General features: G+C 50.2%; 1 protein-coding gene across 2 annotated transcripts in view; it reads right to left on the bottom strand.

Annotated features, from left to right (window-relative positions):
• Positions 1-1,347: 1,347 nt before the first annotated feature.
• TCF7L1 (transcription factor 7 like 1) overlaps positions 1,348-25,649 on the bottom strand; it is a 150,342-nt gene continuing 126,040 nt past the window's right edge. The window contains exons 4-12 of one of the 2 annotated variants that reach the window (XM_037159718.2): positions 19,450-19,533; positions 8,514-8,646; positions 7,435-7,537; positions 7,127-7,210; positions 5,887-6,030; positions 4,936-5,095; positions 4,741-4,848; positions 3,988-4,063; positions 1,348-2,715 (exon numbers count right to left, since the gene is read on the bottom strand). In XM_037159718.2, the coding sequence (XP_037015613.1) occupies positions 2,282-2,715; positions 3,988-4,063; positions 4,741-4,848; positions 4,936-5,095; positions 5,887-6,030; positions 7,127-7,210; positions 7,435-7,537; positions 8,514-8,646; positions 19,450-19,533 (1,326 nt within the window). In that variant the 3' untranslated portion in view covers positions 1,348-2,281. The remainder of the gene's footprint in view (positions 2,716-3,987; positions 4,064-4,740; positions 4,849-4,935; positions 5,096-5,886; positions 6,031-7,126; positions 7,211-7,434; positions 7,538-8,513; positions 8,647-19,449; positions 19,534-25,649) is intronic. The other variant, XM_053664506.1, reaches the window with a different exon arrangement.

A 25,649-nucleotide genomic window follows, 5' to 3' on the forward strand; every position in this document is an offset into this window, starting at 1 on the left:
GTTTCTGTTTGGGAATCAGTAGTGGTTAGGGATACATAACCTTGTAACTGTACTTAACACCACTAAATTGCCCACTTAAGAATAGTTAAGATGGTGAATTGTATATTGTATGTATTTCACCATAATTTAAAAAGCTTGGCAAGTACACATAAAAAGGAAAAGACTAAACTGTTTTGTCAAGGCTTAAAATAACAAATGAAATTCTGATGTGTGACAACATGGATGAACCTTAAAAACATTATGCTAAGTTATAAAAGCCAAGCACAAAAGGACAAATGCTTCAGTTCTAATTATATGAACTATTTAAAGTAGGCAGATTCATAGCAACAGAAAGTAGTTTAGAGGTATCAGGGCCTGGGTGGAGGGGGAATGAGGGTTACTGCTGAATGGTTGTAGAAATTGTTTGGAATGATGAAAAGTTTTGGAAATAGTTCATGCATAATAAGTGTGCATAATGTATGCACACATTTATGAATGTAATAAAATGTTACTGAATCATACCCTTAGAATGACAAATTGTCATGTATATTTACCATAATTTAAAAAGACATGCTGATACATGCTACAACACGGATGAACCGTGGAAACACACTGAGAGGGGTGAGAAAGAACCACACACTGTATTATTGTACTCAGACAGTATGTCCACAACACACAAACCCAGAGACAGAAAGTAGGTTAGTGGTTGCCCAGTTCTGGAAGAAATGGAGGGTGACTTCTGAAGGGTATAGATGGGGCTCCTTTTTGTGGTGATAAAAATGTTCTAAAATGGACTGTGATGATAGGTACAAAACTCTGAACACACTAAAAACCACTGAAGTGTGCACTTTAAATGGGCAAATTATGTTATATGAATTATAGGTCAATAGAGCCATAACATAAAAATTAGCTGGCTGGTGTGGCTCAGTGGACTGAGCACGGGCCTGCAAACCAAAGGACTGCTGGTTCGATTCCCAGTCAGAGCCTATGCCTAGGTTGCAGGACGGGCCCCCAGTAGCAGAACCACAGGTTGATGTTTCTCTCCCTCTTTCTCTCTCCCAAAATTAATGAACTTGTTAAAAGTAAAAAAAAAGTGGTGTTAGGCACTATGCAAAGCAGACAAAGGCCGCCTTCTCACATCTCAGCAATTCTGGGGCACAGAGAAGCAGAGTTCCTCCGCGCAGATCTCAGTTCCTGATGCTGACCGGTCGCTGTACGTTCTCTGCTGGGTTGGTCGTACGTGGTGCCACACCTTCTGTATACACTTATCCAGTGAGCGCTAACCCTCTTTGCACGTCCACAAAAATCTAGCACAGGGCACAGAATGAAGAAGCGGGCTTGATTCAACAAAGGGATTAAAACACTCAGAAAAGGTCTTGCAACTGCAATTTTATTTTGTGAAAATAAACAGCTTATTGGGAGTTCAAATTGCTCCAAAAACCCCATAAAAACAAAAAGAAATACACACAGAAGCATGTGAGGTGATGGGGGAGGGAGGACGGTGTTTAGAGCTTTGGCAGACTGTGCCAGTGCTGACCCCGGTGACAGGGGCCAGTCCCTGGAGCAGGTCCTGGCCGCCGCTGTGGGACTCTGGAGGGCTGACCTTGACTGGTAAAGGGGTGGAACACAGACTTCATCACTAAGGAAGTGGCAGGCACCTTGAGTCCCTTTAAAGCAGGGAAGAACCACTTCAGAGGACCTTGGCCCCCATCAAAGCTGGGGGCTGGAGGTTAGGGGCCACTGAGGGAGAGGGGGTGCTGGTGGAGACGAACCAGACAAAGTGTCTTCTCACGTGGTGACAGCCTTACACTGGGCAGAGGACGAGGAAGATGAAGGCAGGAACCCGTGGAGTTGAGCAAAGGAGAAAAACTTGGGAGAGGTCAAAGCCAATGTGCAGGGCCGGGGTCTAGGTGAAGAAGCAACAGGCTAGAACTGGCGGCAGTGGCCACCAGCAGGCTGGGCCCACGAGGGACAACGGAAGGGGGGGCAAGTCTCAGAGGTAGAGAGAAGGGGGTCTTTGCCCAGGGCCATCCACCACTGCACGTACGGGAAGAATGACACACTACTTTTCAATTCTCTTTCTTTTAAAGATTTTTTTGTGGGTTTTGTTTTGTTTTTTAAAAAAGCCTTACGATCAGCTACTGGTTACATCTACAAAATGTAAAGTACTGTTGTTACCAGTCACTTTACAGAACAGTCCAGAGTGGTCAAATATTGACCAATAAAGTTTCCTTTTTTTTTCTCTTCTGAATCATTACTACTCAATGGGTCACTTAACAGCCTGCATAGGTCACAGGGCAGCTTAGTGAGCAGACTTGGTGACCAAGGAAAGAGGCTGGGCCTGGAGTACTGGGAGGGCCTGGTGGGCATGGAGCGTGGCGGGGAAGGAAGGGGGGGAAGTCAGCAGAGCTGCGGGCACGGACCCCAGGGGGAGGGGCCGGGAGAGGAGAGGGGGCTGGCTGCCCATCTGGGCAGAGGATGTGGCTGCAGCCTTAGCAGAGAGGAAGGCAGCTGAATGGAGAGCCAGCTGGGCCCGGGTCTCTGGCTTGGTGGTGAGGGAGAGAGGCTGGGCTTGCTCTGAGTGGGTTGCAGCAGGGGCAGCCGGTGAGGCCAAGGCTGCGGAGGGGGTAGCCGGGGAGTCCAGCATGCTGCCGTGGGAAGAGGCAGGGCTGTCACAGGGCTTCTCAGGGGGCAGGTACTGAACACACGGCTTCTTGCTTTTGGAGGCCAGAGTACCTACGGGGAAAAAGACCAAGAGAAAGTGAGCAGCTAGTAGCTCAGGTGAGGCAGAGGCTGCAAAGAGGCCTGGCTGTACACATCTTCTCTGGAAACAAAGGAATCCTTCCAGGGAGGAAAGCGAGGACCTGAAATTATGTCCAAGGCTTTCAGGTCTAGAAAGCCGCATTCAAGGACGCCTGGAGCGCAGAGACGGGGCAACGCCACAGTGACCAAGAACGACTCAGTGTCTGACTGGAGGAGACAGCTCATTACCTTCCTTGCCTAAATCTCATCCTTTTGAGGATGGAGGTCCACCCAATGTGCTTGAAAAATTTTTAGTTTATGGTACTAACAAAAAATAGTGTAGCACTTGCTAAGCAGCGTGCTGTATGGTGGATTTTGCACCATATACATTATTTAGGTGTGCTCATATGTAGATGAATGCACACCTTATGTAGATACAAGAAAGAAAGAAAGAAAGAAAGAAAGAAAGAAAGAAAGAAAGAAAGAAAGAAAGAAAGAAAGAAAGAAAGAAAGAAAGAAAGAAAGAAAGAAAGAAAGAAAGAAAGAAAAAAAGAAGGAAGGAAGGAAGGAAGAAAGAAAGAAAAAGAAAGAAAGAAAAAGTGCAAGGAGCCAAAGCACTTTAGAGGGTAGCAGCAGCTTCGCGCTCTTCCCGGAGTGCGCATGAGGTGGTGGCGTGGCCTAAATGCTTGTCACAGCGGGAATACCTCTGCGCCAGGTGCGATTCTGGTGCACATATTTCTGGCACAAAGTGGCCCCTAAACTGAAGCAAATTATTCTTGTGTTTGACCAACCAAGAACACTGGAGGCAAAGCTGATTCTGTTGGACTCACTGCCAGGTGGTATGTCAGTCTCTAAGGTGCTGCCTTCCTAAGGGGATTTCAACTACATTGTTTTCACCTCGTGCATTGATTTTACAAACTAACCTTCCACTGAGACACAACTGAAGTGAACGCAAAAGCTCCTAAGCTTCAAAGTGAGAAAGTACTTGAGACCCAATCCCGCCCCCGCCATTTCGCCAGCACAGTGACTGGGAAAATTCCTTAACTTCTCTGAGCCTCTTAATTGGCCTTCTCTAAAAAGGGGGTTAACAGTAACAGTCACTTGAGTATATGCGTGAGGCAGCAGCCCTGAAAAATGGCAAATGGCAAATGGCAGCTGTTGAAATCGTCACCGCACGTGCCACAGACTGGGTATAACTCGCGGGGGGGGGGGCAGCTGTGACGGAGGAAGGCAGAGAAAAGAGGCAGCGACTTCCTCAAGACTCACCCTCTGCCTCTTGGACTTGTTGCTGGGACTGGGTCTGTGACAGCTGCTTTTCTCTCTTCCTCTTCTTTTTCTTACCCTAAAAAATATGGCCAAAGGAAGAGGTCCCTGAGACAGAGCACTGGCTTTTCAGGGTGCTGTCCAGATAGGAAGTAGGGCACCACCAGATCAGACGGGCCCCACCCAGGGGTGCCGCCCTCCCTGCCCCATTCCATCCTTCCTCTCTAGGTCAGGCGTCCTGGTCCTCGGAGGGCCTCGCCGTTTCCATCTTTCTCCCTAGCATGGTGGTTCTTGATCTTTTTTTTTGAGGTATCCTAGGTCCCACTGAAAAGTCTAATACAGCTACAAACCCACTTACCAGAAAAAAGCAAACAAGAACATACGTACAAAAACCTGCCTAGTTTCAGGGAATTATCAGACATGCCGGCTGAGGTGCATGCACTCAAACTGAGCCCCAAACTAGGAACCCCTGGCTAAGGACCTTCCACCACCGGAGGTAGCACAGGGCTCACGCTGCCCCCTGAAGTAGGGAGTTGAAGGATGGGTCCAGGCCAATGGAAGGGCCACCAATTTAAGTCTGTTGTCAGGGCATCAAAACCATGTCCTTGTCGCTCTCCCCAGAACTGAAATGCCTTCTGTATTTCTACAGAAACACAGGCTTCTCCTTGGCCTTGAGAGTCCTCCACCCACATTGCCGATTTCCCTCTCCCCCTTCCTTGAGCCTGTGCCGCTCCCGGGGTCTGGGTGGGCACGTACGTAGTTGTCCCGGGCTGACCAGGTCGGGTAGAGCTGGGAGTGAAGCTGCCGCTCCTTCCGGGCCAGTTCGTAGTACTTGGCCTGCTCCTCTCGGGACAGGTTGTGCCACTGTGGGAGACAGGGCCAGAGAGGGCAGGGAGCAATGAGTGCAGGGGACGCGGGCCACGCCACCTGGAGGGTGAGCGCAGACCTTACCTTTCTTCCCAGGATCTGGTTAATGGCTGCGCTTTCCTTCAGGGTGCACTCAGCCACCACCTTGGCCCTCATCTCCTTCATATACAACATGAAGGCATTAAGAGGCTTCTTCACGTGGGGTTTCTTCTCTTCCTCCTTTTTCACCGTGACGGGTGATTTCCTGGGAATAGGTTGGCACTGGTCAGCTGCCATGCAACTCCCCAGCCCCCGCCTCTCTGTGCTGCTAGGAGCCCGCTGCTGCGAGGAGGGGGGATGAGCTGCTTAATGCTCATTCAAGTGGCTGCTCTCAGCACCTGAGCACCTCCCACTAGTAGCTCCAAGTCTCTGGATCACCTAGGCCATATCCCATGAAAGGAGAATTTCCTGAGGAAGGAGCAGAGGGTGGTGGTGACAGCTGGGATGCACTGGCCATGGTGACAGAGAGGAGGGGGCAGGACGCTTTGGCAGACGCAGGGGTGGGGCTCTCCCGGGCCGTGAAGCACCGACTGGCGTCCCTGCCCTCCACGGCCTGGTGCTTGTCCCAGCTCTGCCACGGGCCAGCCACGTCACGGCGGGAAAACTCCTTTCTGGGGGGCGGGAAGCTAAAAGCCTTCTCTGACTCTCCTGTAGCCTCTAAATCCTGACTGTAAAACTTTTTTAAAAGTTTAAAAAAATTTTTTATTCTTTAGATTTTATTTATTTATCTTCAGAGGGGTAGGGAAGGAGAGGGAGAGAAACATCAATGTATGGTTGCCTCTCATGTGTCCCCGGCTGGGAACTGGCCCGCAACCCAGGCATGTGCCCTGACTGGGAATTGAACCGTGGTTGCTGTCAAGGGGGACAGTTCCCAGGGGAGAGGATTTGGCTGAGGGAGGCTGCAGGGCCACCCTCTAAACGCCACTAGGAGAGAAAAGTAAGTAGCAACCGTCACCCAGAGACTGGCCCCCCCAGCCCAGACCCCGGGCTACTCACGCGCTCACGGCTGGGCTCAGGCTGGGGGGCGCCGGCTCCTGCTTGACGATGGGGGAGACGATGGCGGGGTGGGGAATCCCTGAGGTGGGCAGACCAGGATGGGCCGGAGCCACCATGTGAGGGGAGAACCGACTGGAAACCAGGCTGTGCAGCAGGTTGGAAGGACACAAGAGGGGTTCAGGCTGAACGCTTGTCACCCACCAGAGGACGTGGGTGGCTCCCCACCTTTAGTGCAGGGGCACGTAAATTCCTCTGCGGTGGCAGGGTTTGAGGAATGGACGGCCATTCATCACCCTTGCTGGACAGACCAGTTCCGGGAAGCACCCAACAAGCCTCCCCTTCCCCTACAGGGTCCTACTTCTGGTGCTGGAAGCGAGGAGGGTGAGAAACAGAAAAGAAAGTGTCGCAGGTCAGAGACCATGGTGCACGATGGGAAAACAAGGGCTGGTGTGGGCTGCATTTCCTTTGTCATCAGAAGTGCCAAGTTGTCAGGTGGAGCTGGCCCCTGTGGCGGGAGTCCCCTTCTCCTCCCCGCTCCCCCGACATCATTTCGGGAAAAATCAATCTCCCAGTCTCTGGCCTCAGCGACTGTACTCAAAAGAGCTTCAGTGGACTTTCCACCGATTCCACCTTTTTTGGTGTGTGTGTGCGCGCGCACGCACGCACGACTGTAAAAATCCAATGAGTTGTACACCTCAGATGTATGTACCATTATGTTTATCTTCAATGAAAAGTGGGTAATATGATCATCTCCATGAATCAGGCTGCAAAAGGGACGCACCAGAAATACTGAGATCCACAGAGCTTCCAAACTCAAAGGCAAGGCAGGTAGTGCAAGCAAGTAAAGCAGGCCAGAGGCAGTGCCATGGGGTCTGCTGGTGGGCTCTGGGAAAACTACAGAACTCCTAAGGAGTGGTTCTCAGACTGTGTCCAGATCAGACACATCAGGAACTAGGTAGGAAAAAAAGAAGTTTTAGGGCCACAAAGCCCAGCATGTGGGGCCACGTGACCAGAGGGTTGCGTGCCAGGGCTTCGAAATTCTTCTCTTGGAGAGATCAGGAAAGGGTGACCCTGTGGGCATGAGAATCCTTCCCACCAGGGAGGTGGGAGAAAAGGCACGTCTGGGCCTCCTCGTTTGCTGCCAGGAGAAGGCTGTTTAACGGTCAGAAGTGGCAAGGACACTGGCGGACAACCATTCCCTGTACTGCCACTTTGTGCCTCAGCCCGTCCCTGGACTCACCTGGACATTGAGGCGTTCATGGCGAGGGCAGGGTAGGGGTGCCGGAAGCCACCGGGAGGAAGGGAGTACATGGGCTGTCCTTGCCTGCAGGGGTGAGGGGTAAGGAAATCTGGTCAGCACACTGGGTAAAGTGGGGGTGTTCAGGACGGGGAAGGAGAGGGGCTGGGGAGAAAGGATGAGAAATAAATGGCAGGAAGTGGGAAGTAAGGACGGGGAGGAACCTGGGTGGGTGGGGCAGCTGGAGGAACAGCAGGCAGAACTGAGCAGGAGGAAGGAACGAGGGCAAGAGAGGCTCCAAGTTTCCTTACTGTGGGACGAGCCAGCCGAGGGGGTGGGGGATTTGTCCGACAGCTCCGGGAGACAGTGGGTAATATGGAGACAGCTCAGATGGGTGAGGGGGCCTGGGGATTCCTGCTTCCAAAGAGAGATGTGTCAGGCTGCTCCCTGGCCCTACGGGAGCACTTTAAAATAACAGCATCCGGCAGGTTCCTTGCCCCAGGTCCCTAGGCGTTCTGGAGCCGGGAAGACCCTTTCTTTTGTTATCTGTGCCTCACCACCTCCCTAGCTCTCCCAGCCAGCCGGTCAAGGACGTATTCGGGAAGGCTGGACTAATGCAGTCTCTCTGGCCACATGGATCCCATTTCTGTTGCATTAACTCCCAGCTGCTTACACGGGAGTCGGGATCGAAGAGCGGGGCAGGAAATTCTGCGCGGACAGACCCGAGCTGTCCCCCGAGTGACCAGCTCACTACTTCTCTAGGAATCCTCCCTCTTCTATGGAGAAACAAACTTTGGATTCCAAGTCCACACCTGTCCTCCTTTTTATCTGTAAGTTGCAGTAATTGTTTCTCTAAAGAAGGGCCCCCCAAATACTCTGATCCACGGTAACTCTGCAGGAATTTCATGAAGACTATGGCTCCCCGGGACAGATGGGTCTGGTGAACAAGTTTAAAAGGAGCCGACTCAGCCCTGCCGCTTTACAGCCTGGCTAGGCCCGATTACCCGAAACGTCCAGGTTAGAGTAAAGGTCTCGGTCTAGGGAGGCACCGCCTGCGGTGCGCTAGACTTCAAGGAGAATAAAAAAGGACACCCCCCCCCCACCAGCTTGTTTCACTCCCAAAGTGTTAAGAAATTCTAAAGTAAAAGAAACAGGGACTGAGAAACCCCAACAGCTACTGTGGAGTCAGGCTCCGTCTCACTTGATTCCCTCTCGCCCTGACAATAACCCTGGGGCGTAGCAGAGGGTGCAGATGAGAAGAACCGAAGTGGCTAAAGTTAGGGGTTAAGGCTACAGCCAACCGAGAGCTGGAGACGTGAGTCCAACCCAGGTCAAACGGGCCCCCCCCCCACCAGCTCCGCAAGGCCCGCCCCCGCAGCTGTGGACTCACCTGTCTTTGGATCAATCTCAGGGGAGAGGTGTGTGGGAGGGGAGCCGGGGGAGAAGTGGTCGTTGCTGTAGGTGATGAGGGGTGTCAACGGGTGCATGTGATGCGGGTGCTGAACAACGGGAACTTTATTCGACTGAAAGATGGAGAGAAAAAGACTAGGGACAGTTGCCAAGGACATGGAGAGTAAAATCAGCTGTTATTTACCACATCGAGTTTGTGCCAGGGATTTTCCAGGCGACACCCCCTCAATCCTTCTACAGCCCCTGAGAGACCGCGGCAGAGGAGGCATTACACCCACCTTCCAACTAGCCGGGTGTCACTTCCAGGCGGCACAGACACAACCCCAGGGCACTTCCAAACAATACAGACTCCAGTCACACCCCACTCCACTGACCAAATTACCCCATGGTTTCATTTGAAACGTCAGCAGAGGAAGGGGTGTGCACCATTATTTATATAACTACTAAGAGAGAAAAAACCCTGGCACACCATGGACATATCCCAATTTCAGAAATGTTAAAAATGGGAAAAACCTGCATGTCCTAGAATCGGTAAACTGAACCGATTTTCAAAATGCTTTGAAGCAATCTAACATAACCATAGGATCTCATAAAAATCGCTGTAATTTATCCTACGAGCACAGGGCTAGGCTAGTGCCTGGTCCTTGCTGTAACCCACCAAAGGAGTTATAGTTATGGCTGTCTGAGGATGAGGAAACCGAGCTCAGAAAGGTCAAGGGACTCCGGCCAGGGCACAGAGCTGGTAGGTGGCAGAACTGGATTCACATCACCATTTTCTCTGTATTATCGGCCTCCCCCAAAGCCTGATCAAAACATCTTGGTCAGAGAGAAAGGACAGATATACTTTTTAAAATTTGTCTGCTTAACAAAGAGATTTGTAAAAAGGATGGCGATATGGAGGCAGCTGAAAGGCTTGAACTTCAAACTGCTGTCTTAAGTTCGAACTTTCCATTTCTTAGATTCCAGAAGCCCTTTTCCCCTTTCACGTGGTGCCCACTTGATGCTCACAATACAAACTCCAGTCTGTACACCTCTTAGGCATCTCTGTGCTGGGGGTAGTCACAGTCCATTTTTAGTATGTTAGGCAGAGATGAGAGGCAGAGTCCCGGAGCAAGGCCCGGAATCCAGGGCTCCTGCTCCCAGACCTGCAGATGTGAGGCTGAGTTCAGACCTGAACCACAGCCACTAGGTGGCGCTGGCACCTGGCTGGGCCCTGCAGGTACCAGGTGTTGAACAACTTCCTATGGCCCCCCAGATTGCTCAGAATTATTACAATGAAACAAACAAACAAACAAACAAACAAGCAAGCAAACAACAAGAACCCCTCCATGATAAAAAAAGACTAAACAAAAGAATACCAAAATACAAAATATAAACAGTAGTTATGTTTGAGTGGTGGAACTATGGGTGATTTTGTCTCCCTTTCTGTATTTTCTAACTTTTAACTATTATCTATTTAAAATGTATACTTAGAACAAACACAAATTTTCTAAGAAATAAATAGAAACTATGTTATAAAGAATTAGAAACCGCAATCGCCCCAGCCTTATCCAGTCACTAGTAGCATTTTGGTGAGTCTTCATTCAGTTAGACATTTTGTGCATGTTTTTTTACTTACATTTATTCACATCATTTATAGCCATATTTTTAAATTAGGAAACTTTTCAGCTTTACTGAGGTATAATTGACAAATACAATTGTAATATATTGGAAGTGTCCAATGTAATGATTTGGGATACATATATATACACACACATATATATACATATATACATATATATATACATACATATATATATACATATATATATACACATACATCTAAAAATACTGAATAGTATTATGAAATCCTGACTGCCTGTGTGCGGTTGATTTTGGCTTCTTCAGGAGGTGGCAAGCGGCCACAAAGCAGGAAAATGTGAGTTACATTTGAAAATGTAAGGTATCCTCACTTGAATGCTGTTACTACAGGTTTCCAGTAGATGGCACCATTGTCCAGAATACAGAAAGCCACTTGGTCATGGTTGGTTGGAAGATGTTGGTAAGGGAGACTGGCGGGCTCTTTAGGGCCTGATTCAGGAAAGGCTCTCCTTGGAGGCTACCATCCCAGCAAACGTTCCGACTCGTTTTTTCCTCAGCTGCCCTCAGGACAAGGATGTCCAGAGTAGGAAAGCTGGGAACCTCCCTCCACCTCACAGTGGATAACCCAGTAAACAGCACACACAAGCAAAGGCACGAGCATTCGCTCAGCAAGGCAGCTGAAGCCAGCTTTCTCCAAAGAGCATCTCAGAGCCCTCTTGGACCTAAATCCTTTAGTCTAGTCAAGTATACCCAACTCTTCCCTAGTCCAAGTGCTTCATGTCTACTTCAGTCTGTTTCCAGATTTGGTCCAAGCCCAAGTTTTTCAAACTCCCATCCCCAAGGAAGCAATGTATCATTTTTCCAACTGTCTGGAACTTACTTTAATTTTAAAAAATTTATTGATTTTAGAGAGAGAGCGGAAGGTGGGGTGGGGAGAGAGAAACATAGACTAATCATTCCACTCATTTACGCATCCATTGCTTGATTCTTGTATGTGCCGGTAGGGGACTGAACCTGCAACCTTGGTATATCTGGATGACACTCTAACCAACCGACTTACCCAGTCAGGGCTAGGACTCATTTTCAAGCTCCAATTAGAGCCAATAGCACTCAGCTCCACCATAGACCAAGGAGCTACCTCTCAGCAGCTTGAGCGAGGGCCTCACGAAGCCTCCTGGCTCCTAGTGTTCACTCACTGTTTGCTTTTCTTCCTGATCCTCATTTCAGAGATAAAGAAGGGCAGGGTTTGCAGCTAAGGCAAGGATGAGCCTCACTCACAAAGCAGCTCCCGACTGGCCGGCAGACTGCCCAGGAAACATACTTGGAGTTTCACTGGTTCACTAACTAGACCTGATTTTATTTATTTAAGAAATCTTTTCTATCTTCATTCAATAGTCTATTTACTGATAGAGGCAACCTTCTTTTCTCGTGACCACACGTGTTTTCAAGACTCTGCTTAAACACAGGGCTGGGGGAAAGGAAATTGGAATTATTCCTAAAACACCAGCCCATTCACAGAATTGTAACACCTGGGAGAACGGGATCCGGAGTGGTGGGGGGCCAGCAGGGGACCCATTGCCCACAGTCTGCTGAGTGCTCATCTGTGAAGGAAGGAGCATTTTCCAGGGCCCTCAGGCCCCAGCTGCAAGGCTCAGGGTTTCCCTGGTTCTCATATCTGGGACACATCGTCAGCTAGGCCGGGCGTCTCTCAGTGGTTTTTTTTTTTAGTTTTTATTTATTTATCTTTAGAAGTGAAGGGAAGGAGAGAAGAAGAGAAATATAAATGTATGGTTGCTTCTGGTGCATCCCCTGCTAGGAACTGGCCTGCAACCCAGGCATGTGCCCTGACAGGGGATCGAACCCACAACCCTGGTGTATTGGGGTGGCACTCCAACTTAACTGCCAGGCCAGGGTAAAACTAAGTCTTCTGTGAATCCATGGAGCAGGGCTCAGGCGACCTGCCCTGTGCTGCAAACCCACACGAAGTGAAGGCCCTGTGTAACTGACCCCCTCGTGTTGCAAACGGTAAAGGGGGAGTTCTTCCTGATGTTTTAGATGAAAACATATGAAGGACAGTGTCCCCACCCCCAACCTCAATAGGATACCCGTGTGTGTTCCCTTTAGACGTAATTAGACTCACTGCTCAGAGCACCAACTTCCTTTGCATGTGCCCCATTCCAGCTCCTAGAAAAAGACTCCTTAGCCGTCATCCTCCCGTCCCCATCCACTGGCACACCACTTCCGTACCTATTTCCTCCACCTAACGAGAACTCATCAGGTACTGGAAGACAGTACCTGGTTCTCCAAGGCCTTCTTTTTATTTTCCTCACATGCCACAGTTTCTGGGCTCCTCACTCTTTTCTGGCCACATGTTTATGCCACAGATACCAAGTTGCGCAGGCAGAAGGCTGGAGGCTGACTGTGCAGACGTGGGCCAAATCTGCATCCCCGAAGGCATGGCCTAACTGCTGAACTAACTGGCCCTCCAGAATATACACCTTATTTGCATATTTCAAAATTGCTAAGAGAACAGTTCTTCAAAGTTCTCATTACAAGAAAAAAAATTCTGTAACTATGTGACCAGGAAAAAATCCCGAGGTGCCTTAGATTACATGAGGCTGAAGGGTGTAAGGAAGAGACAAGAGAGGTTAATCAGGTCTCAACTGTGGGCCAAAACCGATAAAAGACTGCACCCACCCTGAACTAGCCCTGCTTCAACTCCCACTGCTTTACCTACAGCAAAGCAACTTGCATCTTTCTTCCCCAAACTTGCTGTGTACGAGAGCCTGCCAGCAGCGGAACAGCACCCACGTCTGCTCCCTCAGGCCCGCTGCCCTGGTTCTGACCGCACACCCCAGGGCCTGGCCCTTGTCTGGCCAGCGTGTGGCTCCACAAAATCTTTTCTTTCATAAAAACGTCCGGCTGTGAGCGTTTTTGTGTGACACATATATGGTGACAGACGTGCACCTGACTGTGACAATCAGTGCGCAACATGTACAGATACCGCAGTATGTCAGTGATACCTCACTGAGTTTTTGTGTAAAAAAAAAATAAAGAAAATACAGATAACAACAATAAGAACAGCAAGTATTTATGTTGTATTGACTGGGCCAGGCAGTGCTCTAGGTCTTGTGAATGCACTGGAAAATCTTGTTTATTTAAACAAAATACCTGTCCTCACAGCACTTACATTCTAATGGAAGAGACAGGCAATAAACTAACTGAGTAAGTAGTATATTAAATAGTGAAAAATGTTTAGGGGGAAAACTAAGCCAGGGATGACAGATAAGAAACGAAGGGGGGTATGGGTTGGAAGTTACATAGGTTGGCCGGGGAAGGCCTCAACGAGAAATAACTTTCGCAAAACACCTGAAGGAAGTGGGGAGCTTGATGTGTGGCCAGGTGGGGAAAGAGCATTTTGGAGAAGGAACATGAGTCCAATGGTTTTGAGGTGGGAGTATGCTCAGCACATTAAGGCACCACAAGGAGGCCAGTGGACGAGAGAGAAAGAGGAGCAGAAGAGGGGCTATATTAATACGTTAGCAAATATTTCTGGAGCTCCTAATACATGACAAGCAGCGTGCTACAGGCTATGAAAGAGAGAAAGACCAGTCAAGGGCCTCCTCATCAGGCAACAGCAGAGATAAACTGCTCAGGGCGCAGGAGTGTGCTCCAGTCCTTCCAGGCAGCCGCACTTTTGAGGTCTCTGCAAACGGGACGGGGCAGAGAACTCTGGGATAGATCTTCCCCATCAAAGCTCTCTCTTTCTCACTGTTTGCTGCCATTAATGTTGCAAAAGAGAACCGACGTTGCCTTTGTTTTTGTTCCTTTGGCCCTGGCCATTTTCCCCCCATGCATAGGTGCTTGTGGGAAAAAAATAAATCCTTGCAATTCAAACTGTTGCTAGGTAAATGTCAATGTTCATTTACTTTGCAGAATTCGAGTAAGCTCTTCCAATCTATAAATTCAAGGCTTTGTTCCTGAAGTTCACTTTGACTTTCATCTGTTGCCTTCTTTCATTTGCTTTGGCCTCTCCTCAGGAACACTGTTTGCAGACTTTCCCCCCGTTTTTCTCCTGTCATCTTTCTCGGTGTTACCAGTGCACAGATTCCACTTGCCAAAACGTCCATTCGGCTCTGCACTAAGATCGCTAAGCTTGGAGACCGGAGTGAGGATTCCCCAAAGCTAAATCTCAAGAGCAGAAGTTAATGGAAGGAATGACGAAGGCAGGTAGCCATCGACCCTTCCAACACTCCTGGGTGAGCGTCTGGTGAGAAGTGGGACGTTCACAGGGCTCCAAGGCCCCTCCCACAGAGCACTGCAGTGGGATCGCGTGGCGGACGCCACCGGAACCCAGGGGTCACTGTGCACGTCACCGGTATGGGACACACGGACACTGCGGGCTGCCTCCTGGTGCAATGTGCTCTGCACAACATCAGTGCCATGTGTTCTTGCCAAACGCACCAAGGAGACAATCAGATAAACCCAAATTGAGGGACATCCTCAAAAAGCCAGGGTCAGGTCAGGAAAAACAAAGGCAAAGGAACTCTGCTAGGTACGGGAGACTTAAGAGGCAGAGCAACTAAATGCAGTGTGTGACTCCGGACTGACTCCAGAAACACACACACACACACACACACACACACACACTCTGCTGTAACAAATAATTACTGGACCATTTACCAAAACTGAAATCTATATTGTGAGCTAGCTAATACTACAAAATGTTACATTCTTGATTTTGGTAACTGTACTGTGGTTGCCATAAGGGAGTATCTTTGTTCAAAGGAAATACATTTAAAGTATTCAGGGCTAAAGGGGCATAATGTCTCCAACTTACTCTCAAATTACCTAAAAAAACAAAACAAAGCAAAAACAAAACCAGCCTGTGTGCACAAAGAGAGCACAGGTGAGCACTGGGTACAACTTCTGAATCTGGGTAGAGTGTATATGGGAGTTCCTTGTATTATTTTTGCAATTTCCCCAGATATTTGGGATTATTTCCAAGTAAAAGGGAAATACGAGCAGTAAGAACTGAAATCAGTACCGGAGGTAGAACCAAGCAGCGACGTGCTACATGGTGAGTCCTGGAGTCATTTTGGGTCTGCACAGGTGCACTGGTAAGAAGACGGAGACACGACAGGTTTCAAGGGAAACTACAGCCAGCGTTTCCACGCGAGGGCGGGCCTGCCAAGCACCAGGGCTCAGCTCAGAGGTACAGTAGCCGGTGGCCACTCGTGAGAAGGAGGGTTTGCAGACACCGGCTTGACAACTGCTCCTGGGACACGAGGCTTCGCAACGTACTTCTGAACGTGGCCCAGCGCGCGATGCCGATACAGGGGAGCCCTCGGTCATCATCCAGGGGCCAAGTGACGCGTGCACGTGCACAGACAGAGATGGAAAGGCCAGGTGACAGAATGTTTGTGAGCTGTGGGGCAGTAGGTTTTTTTCCGTGTGCTTTGGCATTTCCCCAAGGGTTCTACACAGCACGTGAACTACTTTCATGGTTAAAAAAAGATTTAATTTAAGGAAGTCTTGAATGAGAAGAGGGATTGAACCCCAGAGTAGAGAGGGGTTTTAGGAGGGGTGTATCAATCCTTCCCCAGACCATTTATTCTTCTAGTCACTCATAAATGTCCCCTGAGCACCTTACATGCACCAGGCATCGTGACAGGTGCTGGGTAACATGAGTGTGAAGAAAACACACAATGGCTTCTCAGAGTTGGCCACATTCTGGAAGTGTGTCTACTTGTTTTGCGTGGCTGGGCAGAGCTCCAGGGAAACCGTGGAGGGAGAGGGGCTGGGCACACAGGGCCATGGCGAGGGCTTGGTTACATATAAAAGACCGTTGTTGCTTAGCTTTCAGAGCTTGTTTTGAAGGCATAAAATCCAAGGAGTAATGACACTTAACTCCATCCCCACACTGGCCCAGTGATGACCTGTTGAAACACGCCTCTGCGAGAGGCGGCTGCGACCCGACTCCCTGACTCCCTGCAAGTCCGGGGGCTGTTTGCCTCGTTTGCCCTTCTCCCAGGGCAAACCTCATCCGAGAGTAATTGGCTCATGACTCTAAAATGAACTTAATAATCAAGTCTTTTCATTTTCCTAATAAAAAAGCCAGTGTCTAAACTTCCGTGACTACTTCAATAACCTTCAAGTCCTGCTTTTGCCTCTGGCCCGGAGAATCCGGCTCCCGGTGAACTGGGATTGTCTCTAAAACTCCTTCCCCTTTTGCCTTCTGTTTGCAGGCAGGGCAGTATTTCTCACTGCTGCCTGCCCCTCAGAACCTCCTGGGGAGCTTAAAACACTAAGATGCCAGCCCCACCCCCAACTAAATCATAACTTGCAAAGAGTAGATGCTAAATTCCATAGGCTCATTATCTCTATTACCGTTGCAATCCATCCATTTGATCTGGCACCTAATTCAGGACCTCATCACCTCTTAGTCTGCTAATTAAATGGTATTTTAATTGTCTTTCCCCCTTTTAATAACAGCTGCAGTAGTGGTGGTAGCGGCGGCGGTAGCAGCGATAGCAGGCTAACAGTTGCTCACGGCTTACTTTGTGCTAGGCACAATTGTAAACTCATTACAATGCACTGGCTCATTTTCGCACAACTCTGAGAGGTCAAGTCCTTTTCTAATTCCCATTTATGGGCGAGGAAACCAAGGTAAAGAGAGATGAGGTCATCTGCCTGACGCTGCACAAATAAAGGCGAAGCTGGAGTTCAAACGCTCCATATCACACAGCTGCAGCATATACTCCATCCTTCCCACGTACCCCAGGCACTGGAATGAGAAGCTTGGACTCAAAAATTTAAAACGGTGCTCTTTTTCCAACCTGTAGAATTTCAAGTCAATGATAAGGTTTTTTCCCACAAACGTTCCTTAAGTTTTTGAGTCCGGTTTCTGGTTTCCCATGAGACTACAGAATATGATAACATGCACTTTACTAGACACTTACCCATTTTGCTATCTACGAGGGAATTTATCAACTGTTCATGCTCTACCCAGACAAAGTAAGAAGCCCCATGACGCTGAATTCAGATCTGTGGAGCATACCTTTTCAACAGCTGGATGGCAGGCAGAGATAAAACCTTGCGAGAATTTAGGAATTTCATATATTTTTGTTCACACTAAGGTAATAAATGAGGATGAGCAGCTGACTTATCGAGGTAAAGCCCTTGCCCTGGATGGTGTGGCTCAGTGGATTCAATGCTCGCCTGGGAACAAAAGGGTTGCGTGCAGGTTTGATTCCCAGTCAGGGCACATGCTTGAGTTGCTGGCCAGGCCCCCAGTACGGGGCGCATGAGAGGCAACCACATAGTGATGTTTCTTCCCATATCTTTCTCACTCCCTTCCCCTCTCTGTAAAAATAAATAAATAAAATCTTAAAAAAAGAAAAAGAGTCTAGAAAGGATATGAAAGCTTAGAGAAGGCAAAGAACTGACACTGAAATTATAGAAGGCAGAGGATTGTAAAATACTGTCAGGTGTCGCAGAGAAGAGAGAGCAGGGAAAATGACTGGACTTGGGTATTAAATGGCAAGTGGAGAGCTGAGCCAGGCTGCAATGGGTTGGCTGAATAAATGCCACAAGGATGGAGGTGGAAGATCTAACTCTTGTGCAAAGAATTGGGCAGGAATCAGGAGAGTGGGGTGGGGAAGGAAAACGCTCACAGGCAGAAGCGAGCTGGACGCAGGCCTCTTACTCTATCTGTCACACTTGGGTTGTTCTGTGTAACAGGAAGGATGGCAAACTCAGAGTGCACGTGCTAGTTTTAAAGGGAGCTCACTTCTCTAAAGGTAGATGGAGATTTTAGACAATGTGCAGAGAGATGGTATGTGGAAGAAAGAGAGGAGAGGGCCCTGCCTTCTTGAGGTCTGGAGTGGGCTGCAGGACGCTGCAGAATGGGTGGGAGCAGCGAAGACCTGAAGCAGTTGAAAGAGCTGGGCTGGGAGAGAACAGCCGGGTCTGTGGTAGGGGTGCGTGTGGGATGCCAGGTCCTCCGCCGCGACAGACTCTCACCACTAGAGGGCACCTGCACTCTGTGCTCAGCCACGCGAAATAGGCATCTGGAGGGGCCTTCACCACCCTGGCCTGTTTCTGGGGTGTTTGTTTAGCTCCTGGGATGCCTGTTCAGCGGCTGCTCACATCTGATGACTGGCCACGGAACCGCTCATGGGCAGCCCGCACCAGACGGCTGGTCCTGCCACTCACTGTTGCCTGCACAGCCACTGGCCTCTCCTAGAGAGCGTGTGGAACAGTGGTCCCCAGCTGTCTCCCCAGCGGAGGGCTATGACAGCCATCTGAGAACTACACGACGGTGCTCTGTAAAATACCAAGGGCTTTGCTCCCATAAGCAGTCTCATGATTACTGGAGATCAGAGACTCGCAGCATCATTATCTATCTTTATGTATACCTTCTTTCTCCTCAACGAGACGCTAAGCTTATAATGAAAAAGTATTATCAGGACTATCTTGAAATGTCTCGAATGCAAAAAAGTAATATATCGGGGATTTGCTTTAAAACCACCTAGTGTGGCAGGAGGGGAAGTGTGGGGGAAGGGAAGAGGTGGAATTTTCCATAATAAAGTTTAAAAAAACATCATGCATTCCCAGGTCTCCTTATCTGTAAATGGCTAGGACATGCCCACTGGGCTTCCTTCTAGCTGCACCTGCTGTGATTCTGAGACTCACAGTACAGGGGTAACACCAGTTAGCTTGTGGGGTGCATAGTCTTAAGGCAAGGATTGGCCTTAAAGTCCTGCCAAGGAATGCAAGATTCCAGGATCATCTCTTACTCGCTTTCCACTTCAGTCCAGTGCATATGCTGAGGTGGTCAGGAGACCCAGTGGGGCCCCTTCACTCCTGCTTCCCGGGACCATCCAGACTGCCTTCTGCAGCCTGTGTAGCCACAAGGCTTGGAGGAACCTTGGCTGCCCCATGGGTTTTTCGTGTGCATGTCTTACTTCATTCTTTCCTAGAACATACTGTAGAGAAGAGCTGCTTCAACTGTTGCCTACAGCTCCAAGGGAGAAGCAGCAGCTGAATGAGCTCCCACAGAGGAAGGGCAAGCACCACTGCCTAGCAGAGGGGCCAGGGTTACCCGTCAGGGCCAGACGGCCTTTCCAATCACACAGCACCCCAGGTGGGATGCTGCTGAGGTGGAAGGGGCGGGGAAGTGCACAGCCTTGCTGCTACAGCCCTGACAGCTGGGCTGTTCAAACACCAGAGGCAACACCACCAGACTCAGCAGCTTCAGGAGGGCGGAGGGGAGGCAGTGACAGACAAGGTAAGAGTGTTGGTTCCTTCAGCACTTTGAGAGACAGACTTACCAAGTGTGCTGGGGATGGTGACCTGGCGTCTTTGACTGTAGCACTGGCGGGGACATCCAGGAGGGGCCATTTCATCTGCAGGTACTGTACAGGAGGCAGAGAACATGAAGCAGCTGGTGAGCAGAGGAGGAACCCTGTGGCGGGGCTGTCGGCGAGTCAGAGATGCGATTCGCTGTAACGGCACATGCCCCGGGCTGCCCCGATGGCCCCTCCCAGGCAGAACATACATGCATAACCACCACCACCACCACCACCAGCTCCCTGTCATTCTGGGGAGCACGCACAACCCTACAGTGACCAAAGTGTTCAAAGAGCCTGTTGGTGAAGGTCACGTCCTCCCTGCTGTAGTCCTGGGCAAGCAGGGCTCACGGAGGGAGCAAAGGCTCTCAGGTGGTGTTCCTGCACCGTCAGTTCCACGTCCTACAGCGTCGCATACAATAAGAATCGCCTCTCCAGAAGGATCCAGTGAGTGGAGGAATAAAAGCCATCTGTCTGGCGCTTGCACAGTCATGGGTAATATCTATTCACAGTCAAGGTGCAGAACTTACTTCATTACAGTGTTTTTCAACCTTGAAGAGATAATCCAGTCCACACCCTGCCTTTTACCACGCATTATTGCAGAAAATCCAAACCAAACAGTGAAACAGCACACGCGCGTGCACGCACACATTCTTTAAACAAACGAAGGCTTCTCCTTAACCCCGGCATGGCACAGTCTTTGGCAAGAGTCCGTGGAGAGAGGCAGGGGGGCCCTGGGAGAGGCCGCCTGCACGCCGGGCTCTGGAGCTGAGCGTCCACGGGTTTAGGTTCTCCCTCTGCCAGGGCGGGTGGTGTGACCCCAGGCAAGCGTCATAACCCCGAGTCTCAGTTCCTAAATCTGTGAAGCAAGGCCGTTGTCATAAACTTTACTGGTTGTTAGAAGGATTAGGGACAGTGTCAGGTACTGAGCACGGTGCTCTACACATGAGAGACCTCTGATAAATGGCAGCTGTGATCTCCACAAGCAAACCGTCGGTCTCTGCCGGCAGCGAAAGCACGCGTGTTGTCTTAGTGTCAACAATGACACGGCGCGGCTGGGCAGCAGACCGGCCACGCAGACTCGGCCGGATTCCCGAGGCTACTTGGCAAATGAAATCTCTAATAGGAAATGGTGGCTCCAGCAAGAGTTTCATACAGAGACAAAAAGAAGGCTTCGAATCATCGCTTGCTCTGTCCACACAATCCCAGGAAAAGTCACAGTTTGGCCTTGACTACCCGCGCCAGACTGGACGGAGGGAGTGGGGCGGGCAGAGGCTGGGCTTCCCAAAAAGCATCCACGGGCGAGAATGACAACTCAAGGTCATGTCTACCAGGGCCTGGGGAGTGGCAGGCAGCAGCCGTGACGGCCACGAGGGCCGGCTGCGGGAGGTCTGGGCGGTGAGAGTGTGTGGGGCGCGGGGAGTAGGGGCGGTCTCCCCACGCCGGGCCCTGCGGCCCGCTGCAGCAGGAGCCTGGCGCTGGGACTCACCTCTGTGCCCGTCCTCCGGTGGTGCCACCTTCCACCTCCACCCTCCCCGCCCCCACCCACCTCCCTCTCTACCAGAGTTGAGCTGGGATTTATTTAAATGTGTACAGCGAGTTTAAAAATCCCAACAAATATTGCTATCATTAGTTAAAACTGATTTTCTCAGTGAATAACAACATTTTTGCCACATTGGCAGTTTTCAAAGCCTTCTGACACACATACCCCAGGTCAGTCAGTTTCCACAGTGTCCTACTGTGACAAGTTCGGCCCACTGCCCCAAGTTTGCAGGCGAGCTGCGGCAAATAAACGCAAGGTAAGCGGCTCGGCCCAACTTCCTGACGAGACCTGGGGCAGATTTCAGCCTCAAATCCCACACTTTTCACCACAACATGGGTCCTAAAGCTGTTCAACGACACCAGCTTCTTTTAAAAAAATATTTTATTTATTTATTTTTAGAGGGAGGGAGAAAGAGGGAGAGAGGAACATCAATGTGTGGTTGCCTCTCATGCAAACCCCACTAGGGACCTGGCCTGCAACCCAGGCACGTGCCCTGACTGGGGATCAAACCGGCAACACCTTGGTTTGCAGGCCTGCACTCAATCCACTGAACTACACCAGCCAGGGCACGACACTGGCTTCTTAAATACCTCACCCTGCCCCCAGCCTCTTCTCTACTCAGGTGGGCTTTTCTCTCTCCTTTTCTGCCTCTAACAAGGTTGGCCACCCAGGAGCTGAATGAAGATGAACACATCAACGATCTCCTGTCAGGACAAATGAGGTGGCCAGAGCTCACCCTTGAGTGTTAAGCATCAAACTTACTTCCCTAGCAGCAACTACCAGAATATTTGTTTTTTGAAGTTGAACTATAACCACAAATATCAGGCACTAAAGAAAGTGTCCCCAACCTCCAATACTCTCCCTCAAGACACAACAGAAGGCTCCTAAAATCCATCAGCTCTATGGGCATCTGACTTGCTACTGAGAATCATAAAGATGTGTGCTGAGCTCACGTTGCTCCTGTTGGCTTGCAAAGGCTGTTCTTACACCATGAGGGGTGGCCCAAGGAGCCTGCCTGAACCCTAGTTTGGGACACTGCTGGAGTGTTGGGTGTCACCACATGACCTCATGGACTGTCAGGCACAGAGGCTCGTGGGGGTCTAACACAGGCTTTCTCAACCTTGGCTCTACTGACATTTCGGGCCAAACAATTATTCATTGTGGGGGGGCTGTTCTGTGCATTGTAGATGTTCAGCAGCATCCCTGGCCTCTGTCTACTAAATGCCAACACCCCCCATCCTCCTGTCCACTTGTGATAACCAAAAATGCTTCCAGACTTTGCCAATTGTCTTCCGGGGCGGCACAACTGCCCTTGGTGAGAACCGCTGCTCCTCAGGGTGAGGAGCTGGTACCCAGTATACTTTGTGTGGTGTGATGGTCTGTCTGCCGCGGCACTGGAGCTACCAAGGTACGAACGTGCAATAAACCACACAACACTCACAGTGAGGACTTTAGTAATAGCTACTGTTTAGGGTTATCTAGCACATGCTTGGTGTTTCACCTAACTACCCAGAAGTGTGGAATTCTGGTGGGAGGAGGCGGCCACGTGGGCCTCACGGTCTACCCTCATCCACTGGCTTTATTTCATTTTTTAAAATTTTATTGAATTTATTGAAGTGACATTGGTTAATAAAATTATACAGGTTTCAAGTGCACAAGTCTATAATACATCATCTGTTTACTGCATTGTGTGTTCACTTACTGACTTTTAACTGAGACCTGGAAGCTTCGGAGGTGGGTGGGAATTTTTAGCTCTGTCCACCACAGAAGTCTGGTCCCCTTACAGATCCGTCACACAGCTGAGGACAGCTGGTCCTGGACATTCTGGGCATCTGTCCGGACTAGGACCCCTCCTGCTCCAGCCCGTCCTGGAGGCAGAGGGTGCGTGTGTGCAGAGAGCGATACATTCTGGGACGAGAAATGGAGGGCTCTCACTTCCCCTACTGTACCTTTCTGCCTTTTTAAGATTTTGAAGTAACGAAGGCGGTGGTGATGGGGTGGGGTTGGGAGTGACAGGGACCCACAGAAAGCATTGGCGCCCCCTGCAGCTTAGCCATGAAATGCCTCCGGATTGCAGTTCTGAGGGAAAGGAGCACTCTAAAGGGACAGCTGACCTTCCCAGAACCATGCACTGGGGCAGAAAGAGCTGGCAACACCCCTGTTCTCCTCCCTGAGAAATTGGGAGGTGGCTGGGTTGGTTTTGAATCCCTAGGTCAGGTACAGCTTAATGGTCAGTGGAAATAAACTTTTTGATTGCAATTCTCACGTAAGCCAGGCCCAGGATACCCCAGGGGAGCCACTCATTGGTGGAAGCATGTCCTTGGGGATGAAGAGCCATGTAGCTGCGATGAGGAAGTATTCACAATAATGGCACGTGGGCAAATTAAAACTGGTTTCCCCGAGGCCAGTCTGGGCTCCGTCGGCTGGGCCCTGACCGGTGTGTCGTGGCCAGGCCGCAGTACGCAGGAGAATTGTCCAGCCACCCTGCACCGCAGGATGCGGAGGCTCCAGGGAATGTGAAACACAGGACCTGTGTGGCAGTTTGTCAAAAAACAAACAACACCCAGAACCACCCAAATGGCAAGTGCACCGCCCTTGACTTACACATGCTGCTTAACATGCTACTGCGTGCTGTGCCTTTTTGAGACAGGATGGGCACACAGTCCCCCGATCTTGCAGAACCTGGGAACTCTTTTTGGGAACAGGGTTCCATGGAACACACTTGGGGAGATGCCGCTGCTGCGGTTCACAGTGAGGTAGGGGGAGGCTGTGGTTTGGACCCTGATAAAGAGGCTTCTGCTCCTTTTCACTGGAGCCATTTCTGAGTTCTCTCTGCATCCAGGAGACGCGTGTGTGCCCAGTGGCAGGGGGTACTGGCACCGAAACGTCTGTGTCTCCCAGGTAAAGCCTATTTGGTCAGAGCGGCTTGTTCGTCCCTGTAGTATTCTGTGGAATGCTAACCATAAGTGTTTTAAGGTTTCTACTTCAACATTCCTAAGAAAGAAAGAACAAAAGTTTTCTTTCTTATGACATCTTTGTCAAGTGTGGCTTTGGAAGTTATTTTGGCTTTATAATTTATAAGGGGTGCTGCTCTTCCCTTACTTAATGTTCTGGACCCCTTTCTGCATCCTGGACCCCTGTCCAGGCCCTCCTCGGGGTGGACACTTGGCCAGGTGGGCTGGTTCTGCCTGGGGAAGGGTCTCGGTGAAGGGAGCTCCCAGCGGGAGCCAGAGCCCCCTGCCCTGCACGGAGGCGGAGACTCGGTCCTACAGAATTCCCTGCTTAGCTTGAAGACTATACAGCAGATTAATTGCAGCTGTGCCCTGGAATTTCCCCAACACGCAAACCTTCATGATGTAAAACAGCTGGGAGGAAATCCCAGCATGCCCCGTACAGAGGCCGAACTGCCAATGAGCTACGGGGATTAACCCTCCGCCTCCCAGGAGGTAGGGTCAGCCCCTCCCCCAGCTTGCGCTGGTGTGGACAGGACTGTGGGTGAAGACGCCCACATTCTCTCCATTCACACGGTCTCACAGAAAACCCTTTAAGCGAGGCCCAGGCAGGAGAGGAAGCAAAGCTTCATGTTACAGAGTCAACAGCAGTGCTCCCAGGAGGGGCGCACTGCAGTGGGAAGCAAGGAAACCAGTCATCCCCAAAAGCTTCCCAGGTGAGAACACCCCACCCCACAGAATCCCTTCTGCTGCTTCTTGGTGGGAGGAACAGGCCTGGTGCAGAAAGAAATAGCCCTTTTCTCTAGCTGTCCAGTCCTTCCTGCCTCTCTGGTGCCCCAACAATAAACAGACTGTGGGACCCCAGACCCAGGACCCCTTTAATAAAGAGAAGCTTTCCCATGCCTCCCTTTCAGAAATCGTACTGTGCACGTAGCCATCCGAGAAAATGTCCTAGAAGCCCAAGCTCGTAGACAGACAGCTGCCCACCACAGAGCCTTGAAGACACAGTGCTCTCCACTTCTTCTTAAGGCAATTTTTAACATCGAGAGTCATTATAAATGACAATGAACAAATGCTCTGTTTCTCCTTACTCTCTATTTTGCCACAATGGGTGATGAAATCATTTCTCACCAAGAATCCTGTTAAGAGTTTAGACTTCTAAAAACCAGCCTATCAGATCTCTCCCCTGCTACAAATGCTTCCTTGCTTGGTTGCTAGGTAAAGGGGTACATACCAGTCATTTCGCCCACCTACCCTCTCGCTTCAACCCTCCAGCTCCCACCCCCAACACTAGCTGCACTGAAGTCCTTAAGGATAGAGCCGCACTGCTCAGCTGGTCCCCAGCCTAGTGTACGCTTTACTGATGGGAAACGTGAACTCCTCCTCCAAAACCCAGAGTCTCAGTCACCTTCCAGGACAAGCCTTCTCCGGTCTCCATGGGAGTCAGTCGCTCTCCCCTCTGCGCCGCAGCTGTGCTGGGTGTTCCTGTGGCACTCAGCACACAGTGCTGTCATCCATTTATAAGTTCTGTCCGTCCTCTGGACTGTCAGCTTCTCAAAGGCCATGCCCGCATCGCCAATTCCTCACCCAGAAACCAACACTCACGACATGTCTGTCCCGCCTCGAGCTGCAGCATGTTATCAGTGCTGTGAGCCCGGTTTCCATGTCTGTAACAGTGGACTGTCCGG

This window comes from Artibeus jamaicensis, unplaced genomic scaffold (assembly GCF_021234435.1).
Source record: "Artibeus jamaicensis isolate MK-2021 breed Jamaican fruit bat unplaced genomic scaffold, CSHL_Jam_final contig_384, whole genome shotgun sequence".
Taxonomy (NCBI): Eukaryota; Metazoa; Chordata; class Mammalia; order Chiroptera; family Phyllostomidae; genus Artibeus; species Artibeus jamaicensis.